The sequence below is a fragment of the Podarcis gaigeae genome (assembly GCF_964106915.1).
Source record: "Podarcis gaigeae genome assembly, chromosome: 11".
NCBI classification, from domain to species: domain Eukaryota; kingdom Metazoa; phylum Chordata; class Lepidosauria; order Squamata; family Lacertidae; genus Podarcis; species Podarcis gaigeae.
This window is the reverse complement of record NC_139687.1, coordinates 26,138,592-26,160,971: the sequence shown is the minus strand read 5'-3', so window position 1 is coordinate 26,160,971 and position 22,380 is coordinate 26,138,592. Positions and strand designations below refer to the sequence as shown.

General features: G+C 44.3%; 1 protein-coding gene across 4 annotated transcripts in view; it reads right to left on the bottom strand.

Annotated features, from left to right (window-relative positions):
• SLCO4C1 (solute carrier organic anion transporter family member 4C1) overlaps nt 1–20,022 on the bottom strand; it is a 38,558-nt gene extending 18,536 nt beyond the window's left edge. The window contains exons 1-5 of one of the 4 annotated variants that reach the window (XR_014556079.1): nt 16,809–17,453; nt 11,479–11,742; nt 3,451–3,648; nt 2,335–2,431; nt 1,723–1,844 (exon numbers count right to left, since the gene is read on the bottom strand). Coding sequence is in view for 3 of the 4 variants with exons in the window: in XM_083702327.1 (XP_083558453.1) it covers nt 1,723–1,844; nt 2,335–2,431; nt 3,451–3,648; nt 11,479–11,742; nt 16,809–17,046 (919 nt within the window). In the remaining variant the exon portion in view is untranslated. Of the gene's footprint in view, nt 1–1,722; nt 1,845–2,334; nt 2,432–3,450; nt 3,649–11,478; nt 11,743–16,808 lie in introns of all 4 variants that reach the window. The other 3 variants (XM_083702327.1, XM_083702329.1, XM_083702328.1) reach the window with 3 other exon arrangements.
• Nucleotides 20,023–22,380: the final 2,358 nt, after the last annotated feature.

Sequence of the window (22,380 nt, the reverse complement as noted above, 5' to 3'; positions counted from 1 at the left end):
CTCTGCTTTTTAAAAGAAGAAAATCTCTTGTGGGCCAAGTCACTGAGCCACCCCCACCCCACCCCGCCTGCCGACAGCAAGATAACCTGTGGCAGAACAGGCTTGGGCAGACAACTAATTGGGCTGAAAATGGCCACAACTTTATTGATTACAGGTGTAGGTGGATCATTGGCTCAGGCATTAGCTGTATATCCATTTCAGCCTCCTGCGGGAGGGCTGAAACTGCTGCAGGGTCGTTCCAAGGTTATGGCCTCCCCAAGATGCCAATCTAAGGAGGTGGCCGTCCTAAGGCCACTGCTGGAAGCTCTATGGCCCATCTACCCCACGCTTGGCTTATGGACAGAGACTTCCACCAAGCCCTTCTGCCCTGAATTTGCTGCTGCATCAGAACTGGGTGATGTATCACTTCACCCAAGTTTGAGGATGAGGATTCGACCCATGCTTGAAAAAAGAAAAAAGAAAATCTCTTTAAGCGTCAGAGGGAACTTCCCCAGTGGCCTAGCCAGGAAACTGGGTAAAGGATTACAACCTTGGATCAAAATAGGAAAAGCCAGTCCCATGCTGCATTGGGGAACCACCGCCTCATTCTGCTAAGTGGGGCCCTGGACTTCTGCCTCAAAGTCTTACCCTGTCAGCACAACTGCAGGGATTCACAAGGTGACTCGGTATTTTGTATGAGAGACATAAGCTTGTGGCCATTTTCTGAGATAAGTTAGAGTAAGATGACAGTTTTCTGCAAACAAGGTCTTGGGGTCCACCTGGCCAAAATCATTATAGCCCAGGTGTTTGAGAAAAGTTTCTTCCTTTATACCTTTTTACCTTTCTAAAGGGAAAAGCTGATCCCTAAAACAGATTCAGTTTTATAGTCTTCTAACCTGCAGTTCATCTGCACCTGCCCTTCACACCTTCTTAGCCAATGTGCAAGGAAAAGTTATGTTTTTCTCATAATTATGGGTTTTTAAAATTATTTTGTAAGACATCTGAGTGATTCCTAAATATTGGGGTTATATTATAAGAGGCAGTCTAGCTAACTAAAAATGCTAGATTGTGGCAGTTCTTGTTTGTTTTAAACACAACACAAATATATGAATGAATCCAAATCCCCAACGGATGATTAAAGTAGAGCGGTGCAGGTAAATGACATAGAAGTCTCAAATTTATATCTGTCTCTATCAAATAATGAAAAATGGTGGCTTCATGATTCTATTGGGATCCCTGTTTTCATATGTGAGTGTGCGTACATGCTGCTTTCAATACTTCAGTAATATTACTTGTCAGATAAGCCTAGGGGAAAGCAGCATAGCATGAGCTAGCACAATGGGACTTCTTGGTCCTCCTCTCCACCTTTAGCCCACAAAGGACTGCCACATCTACTCTGGAGGATAAGGGAAGATTCTGGAGCAGATTTGAGGGGCAAGGCATTGGAAGGCAGAAGGAAAAACCTGTTGCACTAGTGGAATTTGTTATGTGCAAGTGGACAGACGTAACTGTGATCTCTCCATTGATTACTACGAGGGCTAAAACAACTAACGCAAATAATTCTCAAGCACCTCACAAAACCTAGGTCACCATAAAACAGGAACACTGAAGCCATGTTTAGGCCAAGGCAGGGTATATATTCCAAGCCCTTTTCATACTAGAACCTTAGAGCTTCCAACTAGATATTCGAGGCCCTAACCACTCGGGATGGCACTTCTCTCCTGCTTCACAAAATGTGTTTACCTGGCAATTGCTTTGGGAAATATGAAAACGGTGCTACCAAAAGGCACGTAGAGAAACTGCATGCAACAAACGCTACCCACCAAGCTCCAACCCAACGTGGATCTTCTGGAGTGATGTCATGTCTAGAAAGATAGTAATTTAGCAAACACAGTTTTAATACAGACATGATTAGCTGAGTCACTTTCCAGTACATTCTGCCAGGCTATTCTGCAAGATAAATTATACACCTCTGGGTTATTCATCACATACTGAGCCCTTTATGATCCAACGCAATAACAATTATATAAACAATGGTACTGCTGCCTTACCAGCTGGGGAAATTACTGTCTTTTACAGTTCTGGTTCACTAACTAAGTTTTATGTTTCTACTTCATTGATCAAAAGCAAATAAACAGTAAGTTAACTAAAGAAAATGCCTCTTAACTCTGTGGTTGTTCTGACATCCTAACGCAAGTTCCCCCAAGCCCAGTTCCACATCCAGTGGGTATATTTTTTATCTGTTTGGCATAAGGCTAACATGCAAAGTTTAGTAACATTGTTGTTGGGGGGGTAATGGAGTTCTAGGGTAACACTATGGAAGTAAAAGGAAAGAAGAAGAAGAAACCTCCTTGCCTCGGGTGACGATTGAAATCAACATAAATGTTAAGCAGCTGTCCTCCTAATACATAACCGATAGCTGGACCCATCAATGACATGGCATAACCAATTCCTGCAGAGTAGAAATATAAGATAATAGTTTGCATTGCAAGGATCCCAAATGCATTTAGCCTAGATGCCAAAACAGGTTGATCACTTTTAGATTCCACAGAAGCCCACTGAAAGCATGCAGAGTAAATATGCAGGAGGCTGGAGCTGATCCCAGGGGCGAACCCCACATGTATTCAACTTATTTATTTTTATCCATTATGACATTTACACGCCATCTTTCCTCCAAGGAGCTCAAGGTGGTATACCTGTTTCTCCCTCCTCCCTATTTTATCCTCACAAAGGGCATCTAAATAATAATAATAATAATAATAATAATAATAATAATAATAATAATTTTTATTTATACCCCGCCCTCCCCAGCCAAGGCCGCGCCCAGGGCGGTTAACAAAAACTTAAAAACAAGATTAAAATACAACATTAAAATATTGAAACATTAAAATATTAAAATGCAGCCTCATCATAGGAGGAGAAAGGAAAAAGAAAGAGGGGGACGGAATCAAACTGGCTCCAAGCCAAAGGCCAGGCGGAACAACTCTGTCTTACAGGCGCTGCGGAAAGAAATCAGATCCTGCAGGGCCCTGGTCTCATGAGGCAGAGCATTCCACCAGGCAGGAGCCAGAGTTGAAAAGGCCCTGGCTCTGGTTGAAGCTAATCTAACTTCCTTAGGGCCCGGGACCACTAGGGTGTTGCTATTTATGAGGCTCTCCGTGGGGCATACCGGGAGAGGCGGTCCCGTAGGTAAAATGAGCTTCATGGCCAAGTGGGGATTTGAATCCAGGTCCTAGTCCAGCTTTCTAACCACTATGCCATTTTGTTTTTTTAGCGTATGTTCAACCTCTTGCAGTTCTGCACACACTGGACTCCCATTGGACTCAGCAGGGCTTACGTCTCTTGTAGGCATGTATACAATTGTAAGTAAACAAACAGAAGGCACAAGAGGTACTATGGATATTCTTCCAAATATGGATGGATAATCAATATAAAAGGACATTTCTTGAAATAAATTTCAGCTAAGCTTACCTATGTAGACTGAAGACTTGTGCTTGGGGACACTGTCGTCAATGAAAGCTGTTCCCAGCGTGTAAAGAGGAGTCCCACCCGCTCCCATTATCAGCTGTCCCAGCAGGAAAACGTAAAAGTAGTTGGAGAGTTCAGTCTTTTTTAAGCCAGGCTTGCATGTGGCATTCTTAATTGCAGCCAGGTTTACTGGACAGGTATCTGGAAGTGAAAGTTTATTACATCAGTAAAATTTATTTGCTTTCAGAGGAATTATCATAGTCCTTTGGTTGTCCACGGTACCACTGAACCCAACAATTGGTGCACAATGCTGAAGAAATGTCAGGAAGCTGTCAGTGGCTCCCGGCTGGTTGCCCAGGAAAGTATAAAGACAAGGGGAAGTTTCTTACCGTCCTTTTTTATTTCAATCTTTACAGAGAGAGGCTATAGAACCCAGCCGCTCGGATAACGGCGTTGTCCCAAGTGAATCTCCACCCCACCTTCTCTCCCACTTCCTCATTCGTCATTCTCATCGTCTCTTCTATGGGTGTTGCTACATGCCTTCTGTCTTTGAGCTCTTTACTCTCCTACTGTTAAGGCTCGCTGGGTTCTGGGAGATAGAGGGTCTGGAATGCTTTCTAATGACAACGTATCAGCTGAGTGTTGTTCCAGCTCTCCCATGATTTACTAGCTTTCCCCTCATCTGCCTCTGAGCTGCTACCTCCCTCCAATCCCTGTTGTAAATCTATACTGTCTTCCTCTTCCCCCTCCCTGGAAGGGTCAGGCTGGGGAGGCGGTCTCTACCATTCCTCCTCTGCCCAGCCCCTGAGAAGAAGTAACAAAGCAGCTTTTAAGCTGACGTGGGGAGAAGATGCAGGCTGTTCAGGATAACAACATTCAATGGTTGTTCCAAAAAATAATAATCTTGGGTAGCACATGTGAGAACTACAACTCCCATCAACCCTGATGATTGGCTATGCCTGCTGTGGCTGATGGGAGTTGTAGGCCAGCAACATCTGGAGACCATCGTGTTGGATAGCTCTGGAACAGAGGGTGACACTGGAAGCGAGTGTAAATGAATCACAACAATGAAAAGTTAAATGTTAAAATGAAGCTACCTTCCAACTTCTGTGCTTCGCCCACCTGCAATTTATATAATATCGCCATTAGAGATAATATCACCATTGCAGAGTGGTGGGTAAGGATTACTAAAATAATAATATCTTATGTACTTTGAACACCTTCTCTCACACACAAAAGAGCTATACGGATAGATGTTGCTGTTGTTATTATTATTATATACAATTATATAGTGCATTTTTACCCATCATCATAAATAACACGGCATACATGTATGAAATACCTTTCACAGAGCTGCAAAATATTCACTGTGCATAATGTCAGCACTGCTCCATGAAGATCACTGACTTTTCTTGTGGGGATGTTTTAACTTTGCTCAATTGAAAAAGTACTGTATTGATATAGCTTGGATATTCATATCACATAACCAGTACAGGTAAGACTACATTTTTATTGACCCAATGTGTATGGAAATATGGAAGGCAAGCTTTCAGAGGGTACAAAGTTCTTCCTTGGAGAAAGGTCATTGTGCAGTGGTAGGACATCTGCTTTGCATGCAGAATGTCCCAGGTTTCAGTTTTCCTGCTCAGAATCACGGAGAGCCATTGCCAGTCATTGTGGACAATACTGAACTAGCCGGACCAGCACTCTGCATAAGGAAGCTTCCAATGTTCCTAAGTTTTTCTAAGAATTATTATGGGTGCACATTAGTAGCATAGCAAGTGGAATCTGCAACAAAATTTTGCTGTGTATCCTCCTATCTAAAATAGTATTTTTCAGTCCAGCTATTCCCTCTAAGCAGGGCATCCCATTTTGTCATGTCATTCTATGGCTAGTGATCTTGCTCAGTTTTTATTGAGCTGCTGCTGTTTTTTTGAGGGAGGGGAACTTATAAAGTTCTTTTTCTCTGCATTCTTTCAGAATCCCTCAAGCCTGCTGCTGCTTCCCTCTTGTTTCATAATGGCCCACTTTGACTACAGTCCTGGTGGTGTTTGCCATTCGCGTTCACTAGCAAAAGGAGGTATAATAATAAATGCCACTAGAGGGAGCTCCCTTTTAATAAATCTGAAGTATGAGAATCATCTTCTATCAAAACAGTGTTCACCTGAAGAAATGCAGGATTTTTAACAAGAGAGAGGGAGAATACATAATTGCTTTAGACATTTTTTTTCCAAATGAAATCACAAACTGCTGGTATCATTCATTATGTTTATTCCAATCCAAATAACTTTATTGTACTAGCCATTGGCCATGACAAATCTGAATCAAAAATAAGTACAAGCAAAAAGGGGTGTCACACCACAAATAATGGTCTCTATTTAGATTTCTGCATCTCCCTTACAGTTCACTGCTATATTGTCCAGGGTCTTTTTTTTCTAATCTTTTTTGGCCGCCAAGGGAAAAAAGGGCAATTTTGTGAGTCACTGAAGTGTTTACATTGCTAAGAATGGATGTCTATCATCATAGCAAATAAGAGACAGAAAGAAAGGCCTCATATTTTAAGGGTTCCAGAGTGGAAAGGCAGGGAGAAACAGCTCTCATTGTAAATCTAAAGCAGACTAGCCTGTGTCAAAGATGCGAAACAGTATTTCCAATCGTCTGCATGTCCCCGCCGCCAAATAACTACGGTAACTAACTAACTAACTAACTAACTACCGTAACTAACTTTTCTGGGAAAGAAACCCACCAAATAAGCCATGTGGAGAAAAGGGTGGGCTGTGTGAACTTGCATAGTTAAAGGTTAAACTATCATTTTTATTTTGAAAAAATCCCTAGTGCCTTATTATGATCAATCAAATTGTCACAAAATAGCGGGCAAACTTTTGAGTCCACCAAAACTCTTCATCAAGATGGATATGTTAAGCAAAGGGGAGGAAGATGAGAAAAACAAACCTGCTTCAGTACTGAATCCATAATGTCCGCTTTGATTAACAATTCATTTTGTTATACAGCTTTAGAGGGATGCGGCTTTGGCAGTCAAGTTTGTTGATGATACAAAAATAAATAAATTAGGGTGGCTAAAACCACATGGGGTTGTAAGGAACTCCAAAAGGATCCCTCTAAACTGAATGGGAAGTGAAATGGCAAGCGCAATTCAATGTAAGCAAGAGATGCACACTAAGGTAAAAATAAAATAATAAAAAATCCTAATTTCTCATGTATGTTTATCAGGTCTGAACTGGGAAAAGACCTTGGGGTCACAGCGGACAACTTGAAGATGTTGACCCAGTGTGCAGCAGCTGTGAAAAGAGTGAATTTCATCCTAAGGATCGTGAGGGTAAAGATTGAAAATAAAACTGCCAAAATTGTAATGACATAACACAAATCACACTTGGAATACTGTGCATAGTTCCAGCCACTGCATCTCAAGAAGTATATGATGGTGCTGAAACAAGGTGCAAGAGAAAGTCCCCTATGAGGAAAGGTTACACTGTTCTTTTTTGGGGGGGAGGGGTTAGTTTGGAGAAAATATAAGTGGGAAAATGATAACGATGCATATAATTTTGCATGGTATGGAGAAAGCGTAAAGCAAGTTTTTCTCCGTCTCTCATGATACTAGGAGTCACGGCCGTCCAATGAAGTTAGATGCTGGAAGATTCAGAATCTGGACAAAGATGCCTAGGGGAAGCCCACAAAGGGGTTATGAGCGCAACAGCACTCTTCCCAAGAGGCAGTGATGGGCACCAACTTGAAAGGCTTTTTAAAAAGGAACAGACAAATTCATGGAGGATAAGGCTATCAGTGGCTGCTGACCACAATGGCTGTGGTCTACCTCCGCTGCTAGATATTTAGTTGATAGAGCAGAGTCATCTGCCTCTGAGTGACTGAGAATCCCACCTGTGGCGTTCACTCTTGTGCTCAGGTCCTGCTTCTGGTTGGCATCTGCTTGGCCATGATGAGAGCAGAATGCTGGATGAGATCAGCCTTAGTCTGATCCAGCAGAGCTCTCCTTAGGACCTTAGTGAGGTTGTCTTGAAGAGTGTCTGAACTCTAACCCGGCTCTGCTTACCTCAATTATGTGGCAATTTATCCTCCTAAAAACCTTGCCAATTTGAATGTATAACGGGAGAAAGCGAGTCTGTGTCATCCCATATGAACGAAGATGAAACATGCTTGACCACTGGGCTAAAAGATGGTGCCTCAAATAGACATATTAATTTGACTCTTCCCCATCTGAAAGTCTACTAAAGCCCCATTCTACTGCACTTCATTTGTTTGGGGCGTCAGGTTTTCCTCAGTGACTGAAATGTATGAAACCCTATTGATATCTACCATTCCAACTGCCTAGCACTAGCTAAGGAGCTATAACAAACTTACACTGTGTACACACTACACCTTTAAAGCACATTTGAAGCACATTCTTTCCCTTGAAGAATTGTGGGCACTGTGGTTTGTTAAGGGTTGTTGGGAATTGCTGCACTTAGCGTAACTCTTTGAGGGAAAGAGTGTGTTTTGAATATGATTTAAAGGTATGGTGTGTACACAGCCTACAGACCAGAATCTTGAATGCCAGCCATTAGATGTAGTATTTATAATTTCTTTTAGTTCAGTTCAAGTATTTTTCCCCGCACTCTTCAGCCAACGAGCCTCTCAGTGGGGTAACCTGTTCTGAAACTCAACGTGGCCTCCTTCCAAGCAGCCGGTTGACTGCAGAGCTGTGTTTGCAATGCTCTCTGTCAGGCACCTATTCAAAGACGTTGGAGCCTTCCCTACTAGGCAACCTTTCCCAGCACTCATTAACTCCACTTATGATAAAGAGTAATGGGATTATGTTTGCTTCTGCCAGATTCTCACAGAATAAGAAGATTACAGAATTTCACGACAATCCACTTGTAAAAAGAACCAACAAGAAAATAAAGGGGAGATAAAGAGGAGCAGCAGGAAACACCCTTATGGAGACCACTTCTTTCACAAACAATATTTCATTGCAACTGTGGGAGGTTAACTTTCATTTACATCAACAGCTTTGGTTTGCTGGTAGGTAGCCGAAGACGTAATGGTCTCTAAACTGCAAGAAGTGAGATGCTTAGATTGAAGTGGCCTTTTCCAACCGTTTGGGTTCCTTTTTCCCCCTCTGTTATGGGATAGAGAGGCTCCATAACCATGGTTAAAATGGTGGTGCTAGTACAGTGGTACCTCAGGTTACATACGCTTCAGGTTACATACGCTTCTGGTTACAGACTCCGCTAACCCAGAAATATTACCTCGGGTTAAGAACTTTGCTTCAGGGTGAGAACAGAAATCATGCTCCAGCAGCGTGGTGGCAGCGGGAGGCCCCATTAGCTAAAGTGGTGCTTCAGGTTAAGAACAATTTCAGGTTAAGAACGGACCTCCGGAACGAATTAAGTACTTAACCCGAGGTACCAGTGTAATACAATGCAATAGTACAATTATGCCATTTATATGTTATAACACTGGGGCATCTTAAAACATAAGATTAAGAATTAACTGAGACACCTTTTGTGTCAGGGCTAGCCCTTAGGCAAAATTGAGAATGCTGCCGCACGCATTCACACCACCTGAGGTGGCCTGGCGAGTAAAAGGAGGTGGGTGGCAGTGGTGGCATTCAGGTGGGTGGGTGGGCAGAGGATGAGTGGATCCACCACCAGTGGATGGATGTGCCACTTGAGGCAATGGGTGGGCCATCCCTGCTTTGTGTTGTCTTCTGCTCTTCATGTAGAAACTCACTACAAGTCAGCTAATGGCAGAAGACCATTTCTATTTTTGATGAGGCTTGGAAGCCCTCACAGACTAGGTATTTAACTTCTTTACCCAGGCATTACCTCTCTGGGCTGGCCTTCTGGGTCATAGCTGTTTCTCTTAAAGGTTAAAAAGAAAAGAAAAGTGGTCTCTTAAAGGACCGCCATGCTAGATATTTAGGTGATAATGCATACATTACATACACCCTGAAGAATCAGAAATACAAAGAAGGTTATCAAACTTCTAATTAAAAAAATAATTCAGCAAGTTCAAACACTGCAGGCAACACACTTAAAAAACAAATATGCACCCATTTCTGGCATTTATTCCCTTCCAGCAGCTCTCCCTAGTCTGGGCTGCAAACTGCTTTTAGTTTTAAAAGTGGGTTTGATGAAAGGAATTACAAAAGCCAACAGGCTGGAGAGAGAGAGAGAGAGAGAGAGAGAGAGAGAGAGAGAGAGAGAGAGAGAGAAATTTAAGAGAAACAAGGAAAAGAAGGGAGAAAGCCACTAAGACAAAACCAGGCAGGTAGACAATTCAAGGGAAGTAATAGGAGCAGATAGAGTTCACTGGAGTTAGACAAAGGTGCGCATTCAGAGTCTCTCAGGCCTGTCTCTGGTTACAAAGTCCTGGGATGCAGACTCTCTGCCAGGAGAGCCTGTGGTTAATAAATACTGCTGTGTGAGAGCAGGAAACAGTGGAGTGGGTGTCATGTGTGCTCTCAACCCTGCTGTCATGCCCTCACCACCCCCACCGCGTGCCAAATTATAATCTGTTTACTTCATCATGAATAACTCAGAGTAGAAAGCAGTCCAAATCTCCAGACCTCACCCCTACCTTTGCGTAGCCCCACTCTAGGTTCACATTATTGATTATGGTAAAGGTAAAGGTACCCCTGCCCGTACGGGCCAGTCTTGACAGACTCTGGGGTTGTGCGCCCATCTCACTTAAGAGGCCAGGGGCCAGGGCTGTCCGGAGACACTTCCGGGTCACGTGGCCAGCGTGACATCGCTGCTCTGGCGAGCCAGAGCCACACACGGAAACGCCGTTTACCTTCCCGCTGGTAAGCGGTCCCTATTTATCTACTTGCACCCGGAGGTGCTTTCGAACTGCTAGGTTGGCAGGCGCTGGGACCGAGCAGCGGGAGCGCACCCCGCCGCAGGGATTCGAACCGCCGACCTTTCGATCGGCAAGTCCTAGGCACTGAGGCTTTAACCCACAGCGCCACCTGCGTCCCTACATTGATTATGGTAGTGCTATGCTATTTATTTATGTATCAATCTATTCAAATACTGCTATATCCTAAAAACAACAACAACAACAAAGCAGTTCTTGACTATGACACTGATCTAAATTGCCTGCATAAAGCTAGGCAGCATAGAAAAATTATCAGCAGGCATTTAAAGGTTGAAACAGAAGGCACCTGCTGAATCTCTACTGACAGAGCATTCAATTGGTCTTATTTTATGAGCATGGTGGAATCCATCTATTGGCTTTTACATAAAGGTAAATTGCACACTAAGCAAAACAAGAAAACCCCATAGATAAATGTTGTCAATCTCAGGAATAATAAGGAGGAGGGGGAAAACTGTTCGAAAACCGAGGGACAGCTTCTGAAAATTGTTTGAAAACTGGAACACTCACTTCCGAGTTTCGATCATTCAGGAGCCAATTTATTCGCAAGCCAATGCTTTTGAGATCCAAGGTACGTCTATATACGAAATGTATAAATTCAACTTGTGTTTAGATCAGGAGTAGGCAACCTAAGGCCCGTGGGCTAGATGCGGCCCAATCACCTTCTCAATCTGGCCAGCGGATGGTCCAGGAATCAGCGTGTTTTTACATGAGTACAATGTGTCCTTTTATTTAAAATGCATCTCTGGGTTATTTGTGGGGCCTGCGTAGAATGTGTGCTTTTATTTAAAATGCATCTCTGGGTTATTTGTGCGGCCTGCGTAAAATGTGTCCTTTTATTTAAAATGCATCTTTGGGTTATTTGTGGGGCCTGCGTAGAATGTGTGCTTTTATTTAAAATGCATCTCTGAGTTATTTGTGGGGCATAGGAATTCGTTCATCCCCCCCCCCGAAAAAAAATAGTCTGGCCCACCACATGGTCTGAGGGACGGTGGACCGGCCCACAGCTGGAAAAGGTTGCTGACCCCTGGTTTAGATGATAGATGACACACACACACACACACACACACACTGTATATCCAGTAACCATAACTTCAAAATGACAATGAAAGAAACATTTAAAGCATAAGAACTTACCTTCTGCTTTATCCCCGAATATATATGGTCCGGCAGTAAAATGTGGCAAGCAAAAAACAAGTGCTCCTAGTGCTATCAAGAAAGATGCAAAGGCCAGCCATCTTGGTTTGTGCCCTCTTTCTCCGTAGAAGGATATAAAAAGGCAGAGCAAACAGAAGGAAATGTCATAGCCAGAGGAGATGATACCAGTGAGGGAGCTGTTCAAATCATAACGCTTCTCAATGGTGGAAATGCTCACGTTTACCAGTCCGTTTACCACAATGCCTAAAAGAAAAGAGAAATAAAATTAGATAATCGAAGGATACATCAATATTTTTTTTTATAATGATAGCACCTTTCTACATGGGCTCCCTTGTCTCGCAAGACAGACAGATGCCAACAACAACAACAACAACAACATGGGCTGGATAACGTTCTGCTCTTTATACATCAGTATTGTTCCCCCAAAGTATTTTATTATTGTGAAATTGGTACAGTGATTTGAGCCAAAATATGCACAGTGAAGTAGTGGGAGCTGGGGTATGCGTCTTTGTTTTTTATCGATTCACCATTTCAGACACTGCTTAGAAATGCGAATGATTAAGCAGTATATAAATGCCGGGGGGGGGGGAATCGAGAGAAATTGTTTTTGTTAAGTACTGCCATTCACTACAATAGGGCACATTCACCCATATTAGTTGCCACCAATGCATTTTCGAAGCGGCACATGCCGGTACCACCACCTCTTCCCTCCTCTGTGCTACACCTTTGCCTATCGCCGCTGCTGCTGGTCACTGCAGACAGTTATTCAGCCCAATGGTCTGAGTCAATTTCCTATGAAAGCTGCCTGTTGTCAATTTTGCCATTTGCTGTGGTTGTCCTGTCACTTTAAGAGTTGCGTACACCCCATATACGTAAAGCACATCACAAACACACACCAAGAAAACAATATTGGGAGCTGTGATTTCTTAAAGAGTCCTGGGACCTATAACTCTGTGACGGGTAAACTATAGCTCCCCAGATTCTTTAATATTTAAATGTATGGTATGTACACAGAGCTGTCTTCAAAAACGCTGCTCTGAACTGTCCAACACCTTGGTGGATTAAAAGGAAGTTTGGACTATGACTTCAAAGCTTGCAAGCAAGAATTCTCAAATTGCATTATTCATTTGTTAAACAAATTACTTGTGCAATTAGCTCTTCATGGGCAACTACTCTATTATTTTGTATAATCAGGGTTCCTACTAAAGAATAATTAATAATCTTAAAAATTAGCAAGTTTTATTCCCTCCAAAGCCCCATAAGACCAACTTGCTTTCATGCCATCTGTTCTGGAATGCAGTAGTACCTCGGGTTACAAATGCTTCGGGTTACAAACTCCGCTAACCCAGAAGTAGTTGCGAACTTTGCCCCAGGATGAGAACAGAAATCGTGTGCCAGCAGCATGGCGCCAGCAGGAGGGCCCATTAGCGAAAGAGCGCCTCAAGTTAAGAATGGTTTTGGGTTAAGAACGGACCTCGGGAACAAATTAAGTTCGTAACCCGAGGTACCATTGTACTGCAATGTCAATCCAATAACATGGAAGTTTTCTCAAAAGTCCAATTGAGCTCCTAATTAATTATATTACTTTTAAATGATTTTTTTAGATATATGAGTATAACCATCTAACTTTGAGCCCAAAAGATCCCAAAGACTGGTCTGTAATACAACTCAGTTAAGCAGCTCTAGTATTGCAGCTTTTCAGGTCAGACTCATTCTGGTCATGCAGCTGCCCAGTTCTAAATTGTCTCTTTTGAAGTTACAGATGTAGAATTGTAAATGAATTGCAATCTCTAAAAATTGCTTAGGCCAATAGGCAGAACTTGTTTTTCAGGCCCTCTGCCCACTGATGTGACACATCATGCCTTGTAGAAAGTCTTTGGCTATGTATGATTCCTGAAGGAACAAAAATGTGCCTATGTGTTGTTCACTTTCATAACATTTAATTTAATGTGTGGGACAAAGCTCATCCACACCCACAACCAAGAGAGGCAAGACTTGGGTTCAGCACCCTTAAAAGCAGGAAAGAAGGTGGGAGGGACAGGGTTAAGAAACGAACCCATCCCTCAGCACAACCTCAACTCAATATGAGAGAAGGATGGGAGACTCCAATTCGTTTCTACTTCAAGTAACACAAGGTCCCATCATCTCTGGTGTGGGTGACACTTCCTTATGGCTCCATCCCACACTGTTTCTGCCATGTCTTGCATATAGGAAATGTGTGTAACAGACTGATGGAAGGAACTTTATCTTCAATCAATCCACCTCATGTGATTTTCTGCGTACATATGTTACCAGAGCAATATGGGACTGAGCCACAAGGAAGTGCAACAAAGCTGCCATTGTAACGTAAGAACTGTCCTTGTGAAATTTGATCTCTTAGCAAGAGACAGTCAGTTGCTGGTGTATACTCAATATCGCATTACTACCGCCTTGGAAGACTAATAAAAATGGCCAGTCATATCTGTAAACATAGTGAGGATTCAAATCCAAAGTTGTGGCTATAAAACTGGGGAGGTGGTTCTGCTGAACCCAATAGCTTTGAGTGTCCCTGAGCTCAGAGAGTCAACCGTCCTCCTGCACCTTGAACCATTGTTTTCAGCAGATCATTCCAGGACTTGGCAGGGGAAAGTTGTGCCTGCGAAAAGTACCTTCATCTCCACAACTATGAAAGGACACCAGAGCACTTCCTGAACTGCTAGCCAAATTAACACATAGCACAGGAGGGTGGTAACAGGCTGGCACCATCAGCAGGCTTGGCATGGGCCTCAGGAAGACATGGTGGCACCAACACCTGAGTGACTCCTGCTGCTTCTGGAAGAATCTCCCTCCAGTGGGTGTATGAGTGATGCCAGAAGGGGGGAGAGGGGACAAGCAGCTCACCCCCACACTTGCCCTTCCATTGCTGGACCTCCATTAAAATATACTGTTGTTTTGCTTTATGTTAACTTCTGGGACACAACTTGCCCACCTAGAAATATGCTTTTCCATTTCTGTGCCCCCTTCCCCCCAAAAAAAAAAACTATATTTCTTGGTGCCACGATTGAGTGTGTGGGTTGCATCTTCCACTGTGTTGTGTTTGTGTCTTTGCCACAGGCAGTGGGAGCTGCCTTGTTTTTTCTCCTTCACACTTAAACGAGGCAAGCAAGTGGAAGTTGAAAGGATTGGCCCTCTGCCCAGCCTCCCACAGGGTGTCAGTAAAGGATTAAGAGATAGTTGGTTCTCTGGTGGGTAGGGAAGAAGGTGGTGGTGGGGGTGGTAAGGAGAAGTTATGGCCTTCTCACTAAGAGCTTTGTCCTACAGATTTCTAGTATATTTCATATAAAGAGGTATATTCTCAAATAAAGCCCCCCCCCATTTTGTTGGTTTTAAATAGGACTGCAGCCTCATTTTATTTTACAGATCACAGATGTTATAACCTGGATGGATTGCTGGTTAGAGTGTTGAACCAGGACCTGGGAGACCCAGGTTCAAATCCCCACTTAGCCATTAACCGAACGGGGTAATTTTTCGCCAGTCACGATCTCTCGGCGTAAACTACCTTGCAGGGGTTCTGTGAGGACAAATGGTGAGGGGAGAGAACGATGTACAGTGCCATGAGTTCATTGGAGGAAAGGTGGGACAGAAATGAAAGAAATACATAAAGATAATGCACACGTTGTCCATCCATACATTTCACACAATCATAGAATTGTAGAGTTTGGAAGGGACTCTGAGGTTCATCAAGTCCAACCCTCTGCAATGCAGGAATATATAGCCATCCCATGTGGGGATCAAACTTGCATCTTGGCATTTTCAGCACCTTGCTCTAAGCAACCGAGCTATCCAGGATGAGGGTAACAGAGAGTTCCACCACTGGGGGGTGAGCAAGCAGAGACCACAACCACAAGGAGCAGTTGCAGCCACCCCTCACCTGCCCCCTTCCTCTGAATAGCATGGCAGAGAGCATGTGGCTGAGTTTGCTCACTCACATTGCTGCTGCAGCAGAGACAAATTGGAGCCAACTTAGCTTAGTGGGAGAACACAAAAGATCCCAGTTTCAATCTCCACATACTCACTCTGAAACATTAGAGTTAGTGTAGGCTGGGGCAGGGGGCTAACCCACTGCCCTCCAGATATGGTTGGACCACACCTCTCATCATCCCTGGCAAAAGCCAGTGTGGAGTATTGGTTAGAGTGTCAGACCACAGGCTGCGAGATGAAATCTTCACTCAGCCACATACCTCACTTGAGCCGCTCGCTGCCTCTCCGCCTAACCTACCCCACAGTGCTGTTTTGCTGATTAAATGAGATGGGAGGGAGAACCCCATTTGCCACCTCTGGCTCCTTGCAGAAAAAAAGGTAAGGTATGAATGCAATGAAATAAATGAAAATAATAAAATAAATAGTCTGTGATGTCAGGGTTGGTAGGAGCTGAGAACCCAGCAACATCTGGGTTGTTCAGTTGATTAGAGTGTGGTGGCAATAAAGCCAAAGTTGAAGGTTCAGTTCCAATGTGGGACGGCTGCATATTCCTGCATTGAAGAGGTTTGGGTTAGATGATCCTCAGCGTCTCTTCCAACTCTACAAATCTAGGTTGGCCACTCCTGGTGTAGGTCACACTAAGTCTACTAGAAGGACCAGTGGCCGGATTCAGCTTCTGGTGCCCCAAAACCCTGAACCAGTGATGTGCATATAATTATAGAATGATCGAGTTGGAAGGGACCCCAAAAGTCATCTAGTGAATTTTAGTCCAATCACGTGCATTGCCAAAATCTTGTCCACAGTGAAATATGAGAGATCCCTTCAATGAACAACCTTGAAGGACACCCGTGATTTGGGGGCAGGGGTGCCAACTTAAATATGGAGGGCAGGTAAACCCCACCCCACATCATAGATCACAAGACATGGTCACACATACCATTTGAATGGCAATGCCCATCAATAAATATTCGAGGGGTCTGGATCCCCCAAGGAGTTGGCTCCTACGTTTGGGGAGGTGGCCAGGGTGCAGGTGGAAGAGGAACATAGTTTCATCAAACCATCGAATTGTACAGTTGGAAGAGACCATGGGGCTCGAACCCTGAGATATAGAGTTTCATTCTCTACCAGCTGAGCTATCCCAGGCGTTTGATCTGAATCCTCTCCCCCCCCCGCCCACTAACCCTCTACTTGCACTTTTTTTTTCCATCTGCCTTCCTCCACACCACCGCAACCCATGCGCCACAAGGGCGCACTTGACCACGCACGCCTTGGAAGCCTTGCGGGGGGAAATCTCCGTCTCCTGAGAGTGGGGGGGGGGAGAAAACCCCTCTGCTTTCTTTTCTCCTCACCTTGGAAGATGGAGAGGAGACTGTAGAAGAGCAAGTAGCCCTTGGGGTTGTTGCAGACCTGCAGCGCGGCGGGCGCGAACCTGCCGATGCCGCAGAGGTGCTCGTCCGGGTCCAAACTGCAGGACGCGCCCAACGCCGGATGGCCGAGGCGGCCTGGGGAGAGCGCCGCCCGCTTGTGCTCGGCGCCCTCCGGGCTGGAAGGCTCGAAAGCCGGGTTGTCCACGCCATCTTCGTTCATGGCGCGCAGCCCAGGAAGGACCTGAAGCACCTGCCACCGGCTTCCCCACCCACCACCGTCTCCGGAGACTCGAGGCCGCCGGGTCCCAGCAGCAGCAGCAGCCTCGGCGGCTCCAAGATCAGAGCGCGCGCGGAGAGAAATGGAAAGAGAACAGCAGGCGGTGTGGCAAGGAGACCGTCCCGGTTTAAGGAACCGGGAGGAGCTGCAGAAACCCGAGGATGAAACTCCCCGGGAGGTGGGGACCTCTTGGGGAGAGATGGCGAGCGAGCGTGGCTCTGCTGGAATGACCAGTTTTGTGTGTGCGCGCGTTTCCCCCGCTCACATGGCCAAGGCGACGGTTGTCCTCGTTCGGCTCACCTACGCGTGAGGAAAAGGCGCGCAGGGCGCAGCCTGAGGGGCAAAAGGCCACAAATAAGAACAACAACAGAACCACTTTCTTCCTGATGGACATCCCCCCCCCTCTCTCTTTCTCTTTCTCACACACACACTGCTTTCCAATAGTTTCAGATTCTTCAAGGAATAAAAGAAATAAAGAACAGGGAACCTGTAGGTGTCACCAACGTCCACGCTAAATGTTGCATCTCCTAAGGTGTTTTTTTGTTTAGAACTGCCACTCAGCTCCCCATATTTCTTTCCTCGTGAAACTCACAGCCCTTGCCATGTTGCCACATCCCTAAGGAGGTGAAGCGCATGTGAAAATGTTGCAAACGGGTATGCGAGTATAGGCATGCCTAAGAAATATTTATTTAGCGTCTATGGAATCAATGGGCCAGGGGAAAACGTAATCCAGCTTTTTAAATGAATAAATAAAGCTGCCACAAATGGCAAGCAGAATGGGTTAAAAGAAGAAGAAATTAACTATTGCAGGAGCAGGAGCCCTTCTGGAATGTTGCAGGCAGCCTGCTTGGTGACAGTTAAGAGTGGCAGTTGGTCAGGGACGCCATGGCAACCAGGCTGATTTGGACCAGGAGTGAGGCTGAGGGCACATTTGATGCTTGAAACACAGTGAGGTTGTTTCCCTGCCCCTGCTGGTTTCAAGACACTTTCTTACCATGTTCAACACACCAGAGAGACGGAGGGGATGTCTTCACCTGGTTGCCCAATACTTGATTTGTTTCCTCTTGCCATTTGTGCACATGTTGTCATCTGCGCATGCGCAACAGCTGCCTGAAATGTACGCACCTCGGCTCAACAGCTTCTTTGAGGGAAAGTACCTGAGTATTTCTCAAGAAGCCACAGGCTATAGATGGATTGTGGCTAACGCCATGTGCATACAGCTGCAGACGCCAGCGGTGGGAGGACAATGGAGCCAGAGTAAACAGTAATGTGCACACAGCCCAAGGCATGACATATGGAGAGCCTTTGGCGCTCAGGTGTTGCTGAACTGCAAGTGCCATCATCCCCTGGCATTGGCCATGTTTACTAGGGCTGATAGGAGTTGTAGTTCAGAAATATCTGGAGGGTCGGAGGTTCTCGACTAATGCAATCCACATTCCTTCTGAATATGATCATGAGATATCAATGCTATATTACCTCTAACCTTTGGGAAGAAAGGGAGTCCAGGTTTACAATATGGCTACTTCCACTGATTTCATGTGGAATTACTGGCAGAAGCAAGGAATACTGAAGCTTGCTATGCTTTAATAAATGTATGTGTTTCTCTCCCCCCCCCCCCCCTTGTTATCAGATGTGTTGGATATTCACTTTGATCTAAGTGTTGGCAAGACTCAAATTTTAAACAAACTGTATCTGATCCTTCAAGTTACTAGCTCAGCTCAGTTACTAGCATGAGACTTAATCTCAGGTGGGTTCAACCCCCACGTTGAGCAAAAGACTCCTCCATTGCAGGGGGTTGGACTAGATACCCTCTTGGTCCCTTCCAACTCTATAATTCTATGTTTCTAAACATGGAAAATAGGCATAATTGCTTGTATCACTGGTGTACGCTAGCAAAGTCTCTTGTGAGGGCTTTTTTCCTGTGGATTTTTCTTTTCTGTCTTTTGCTGTTGGTTGCTGTTGGTTGTTGACTTTAAATATTATATACGCATTGTATTTTTAATGGTGTTGTGCTTGTAAGCCTCCCAGGGGATAATTGTTGATTGGCAGCTGTTAATTTGTGGCCTGCTGTGACCCTTCTTGGGTTGCTTGTTAAACTGGAAAATTAAGTCCCCCACTTAGAAATGACAGACAGGTATGATCACAGTTAATGTTTAGCTTCCTATTGTTAGATCAGGAAGGGACAAGCTCTTCAGATAGGTTATCACCTCTCAACCCAGTTATATAGACACCCTGAGTTTGATAAGACAGGAAACCAACTTTTTTTAGTCTTTGCTTTCATTTTAATCATTAAACACTCATAAAATTGGTTGCTTTCTGCCATAACAACTAGGAATGTTTTCAATCTGAAAACAGACTTTCTTTCCAATACAAGAACTCTCCTCAGGACCTTCATCCTTCTCCTCTTCTCTTCTCTGTCACTCTCTGTCGCTGAAGAGGAACCCACCTACTACATCAAATGCAAAACTCACAAAAATATGAACAAATATTGCACGCACTCTCACTGACAGGTCAACACCCCACTCTCTTTCCTCTTCTCCTATATTCTTTCAAGCCTAATCACAAGCCCCTTTCTCAGGGTGATCTACTCTCTTTCTCCTGTTCTCAATCTCCCTTTCTTTTCTTTTCCTAAAGCAAGTGGTTCAAGTCAATGTCCATTTTCTTTCTGAGAACACCTTCACCCATTCAGCCACAGGCTCCCCTCTCCTTCCTGTCAACATCTCTGTCGCCCCCCCCCCCCATCTTTCCCTGGGCAATTTCACAGCATCCTCCTTTCCCCGTGGATGCTGATAGCTTCACTCCTTTGAAACGTAGCCTGTTTGGTCATGTATCGCTTATCGTAGAATCAAAGAAACATGGAATTGTACAGTTGGAAGGGACGCCAAGGGTCATCTAGTCTAACCCCCTGCAATGCAGGGTCCTTTTGCCCAATGTGTGGCTTGAATTTACAATCCTGAGATTAAGTGTCTCATGCTCTCCCAACTGAGCTACTTGTTATGAATGTCTGTGTTAACTGATTCTGTCTTACATCATTTAAATAAATATGCTGGTTCACTTTTATTACAGTAAATCGCTTGAATTATTAATTGGTGGTATTCTTTGACTTCATAAATCTTTAAGCTTTCTGTTTCTGGACATGCCCTGGTCTCAGTGTCATAAGATCCTAAAACAGGTGGTTACATATGAGAAATGCAGGCTTGCATGCAAACTACACATATAACCTTTTATTAATCGGAAGCATGGGAACTGAATATATATATGCAGGGCCAGATTTAGGTTTTATGAGGCCCTAAACTACAGAAGGTAATGGGGCCCTTTATATGTCCAGCTATTGTTTGTCAACAACAAATGGTCACTGTTTTTTGTGTTGAATATATGCTATAGGGTAAGTCATGGACCTAATAGGTATCTAAAGCCATTTGCACATAACAAAATATGTATTTTATCAAAGTAATTGTTGAACTGAAATACAATTAAGAAGAAGTATATTAATAGTGACATTGGGGGGGGGCAAGAGACTGGGGGCCTAAGTGATAGCTTGTTTAGTTTATATGTAAATCTGGCACTGTATAATATATGTTTGGTTTTTGCACCTGCAAACACATACACATATATCTAGGAAGGGCTGGGGAAGGTAGTAGGTAGGTGAGGGTTGTTTTCCCTTCTCTGTCCAGCCTTCTTCAGCTGTCTCTTGCACATCCATCCCCATCTGCATAAAGTAGGATTAGTTCCTCTGCTGCCCAGTCCCACTCCAGAGCCTGGAGAAAGAGAGAGGGAGGCTGGGAAGGAAGAGAATGGGTTGGTTAGGACAGTGTTAACTCCTTCCCCACTTGGCCTCCATGGCTCCTGAAGTGTCATGTGATAAGCCAGGTTTGTGTGCTCCAAGTTTTTCCTCTACAGCTGTGGCTTTAACTGTCCTGCACCTGAGGCAATATGACACGAAGGGAGGGAAAGTGGCCATGCCTAGCCCTTCCCCAAAAGCCAGATTCGTGTGGCTTAGTGGGCCTAATTTGTCCTGCAAGTTGAAGGCTTCCCTCTGCTGCTTAGGAATATCACACCTGTCCTCCATGATTATGGATTTGTCCAATCTTTTATAAAAGTGATCTCAGGATTGAAGAATGCATCACATGGAAATATGTGTGACGAACACCTGACATTTCATTTCTGTCAGGGAAAAGCAGCATCAGGAGGGGTGTATTTGGTGTTTTGTTTTGTTTTGCTTGCTTGGGTGGTCTCTCAGGATCCCTTCCAATTCTTGATTCTGAGAGTTATTGAGCCTGAAATTAGCCATGCAGGTCTGGCCCAGGTACATCATTTCTTCGAGACACATTGTTTGCCAAATGTTTGGCCAAGCAAGGGCTGCCAATGAAACTGAATATTGGCTGGTGGTTTGAATGTTCCAGTAAGGTGCCTCCCTCCCTGTTAAGGAATGTTGTGATTCAAATGCCTGCAATCCGGGGAGAGGCTCAAGAGAGACACAGAGAACTCAGTTCATTTCTGCAAGAACCTGTTGCCAGCTGCTTCCCTGAAGGTCTGATGTTGGAGCAGCAGGGCTTTTCTCTGTATGTGGGGGGGGGGTGTTTAATGCTGTAAATAAACAACACTTTTGCAAAATGCCAATATGGCTCCTGTGACCTTTTCCAATGGAAACCAAATCCAGGTAAGCACTGTTAAGAGAATTGAGGTGAGCACAGTGCTATTTTCCAAAAAAAGAGGTGCCGGAACTCACCACGAACTTCTCTCTTGTTCTCTTAGAATGGCAAGGGCACTCAGCTGAGCTTCTGTGAGCTCTGGCTGGGGGAAAAACCCCCTGGATGTGCATAACTTACCCAGACCCTGTGATCATCATCTTCCTGTGCCACCTCCATGAGAGGTCTGGGCCTTTTCTGCAGTGGCTCCCTGTTCGAGGAATGCTCTCTCCAGGGAAGCTTACCCCTTCAGCCAGGCTTCTGGCTGACTAACATCCTATATTGTTTCTGCCTGGTTTGCTTTTGTTCTTATTATGTATTTTGTGTTTTTATCTTGTATTTTTATGCTGTAAATTACCCTGAGATCTACAGAGGAAGGTTGATATGCAAATTTAATAAATAACAACCACAACAATATATGCACAGAAGACAAGGTGAATGCCCTACTCTAATGGATGAGAGTAAACATTTAACCTTATTTCTGTTTTGGTGTTTTTTAAATCTTAACAGCCAGGAATGTTGTAAGGAGCAGTTCTCTGCATGCATGTTTTGAACTTTGCTTTATTATCTCTGCTCCTTATCTTAAAAG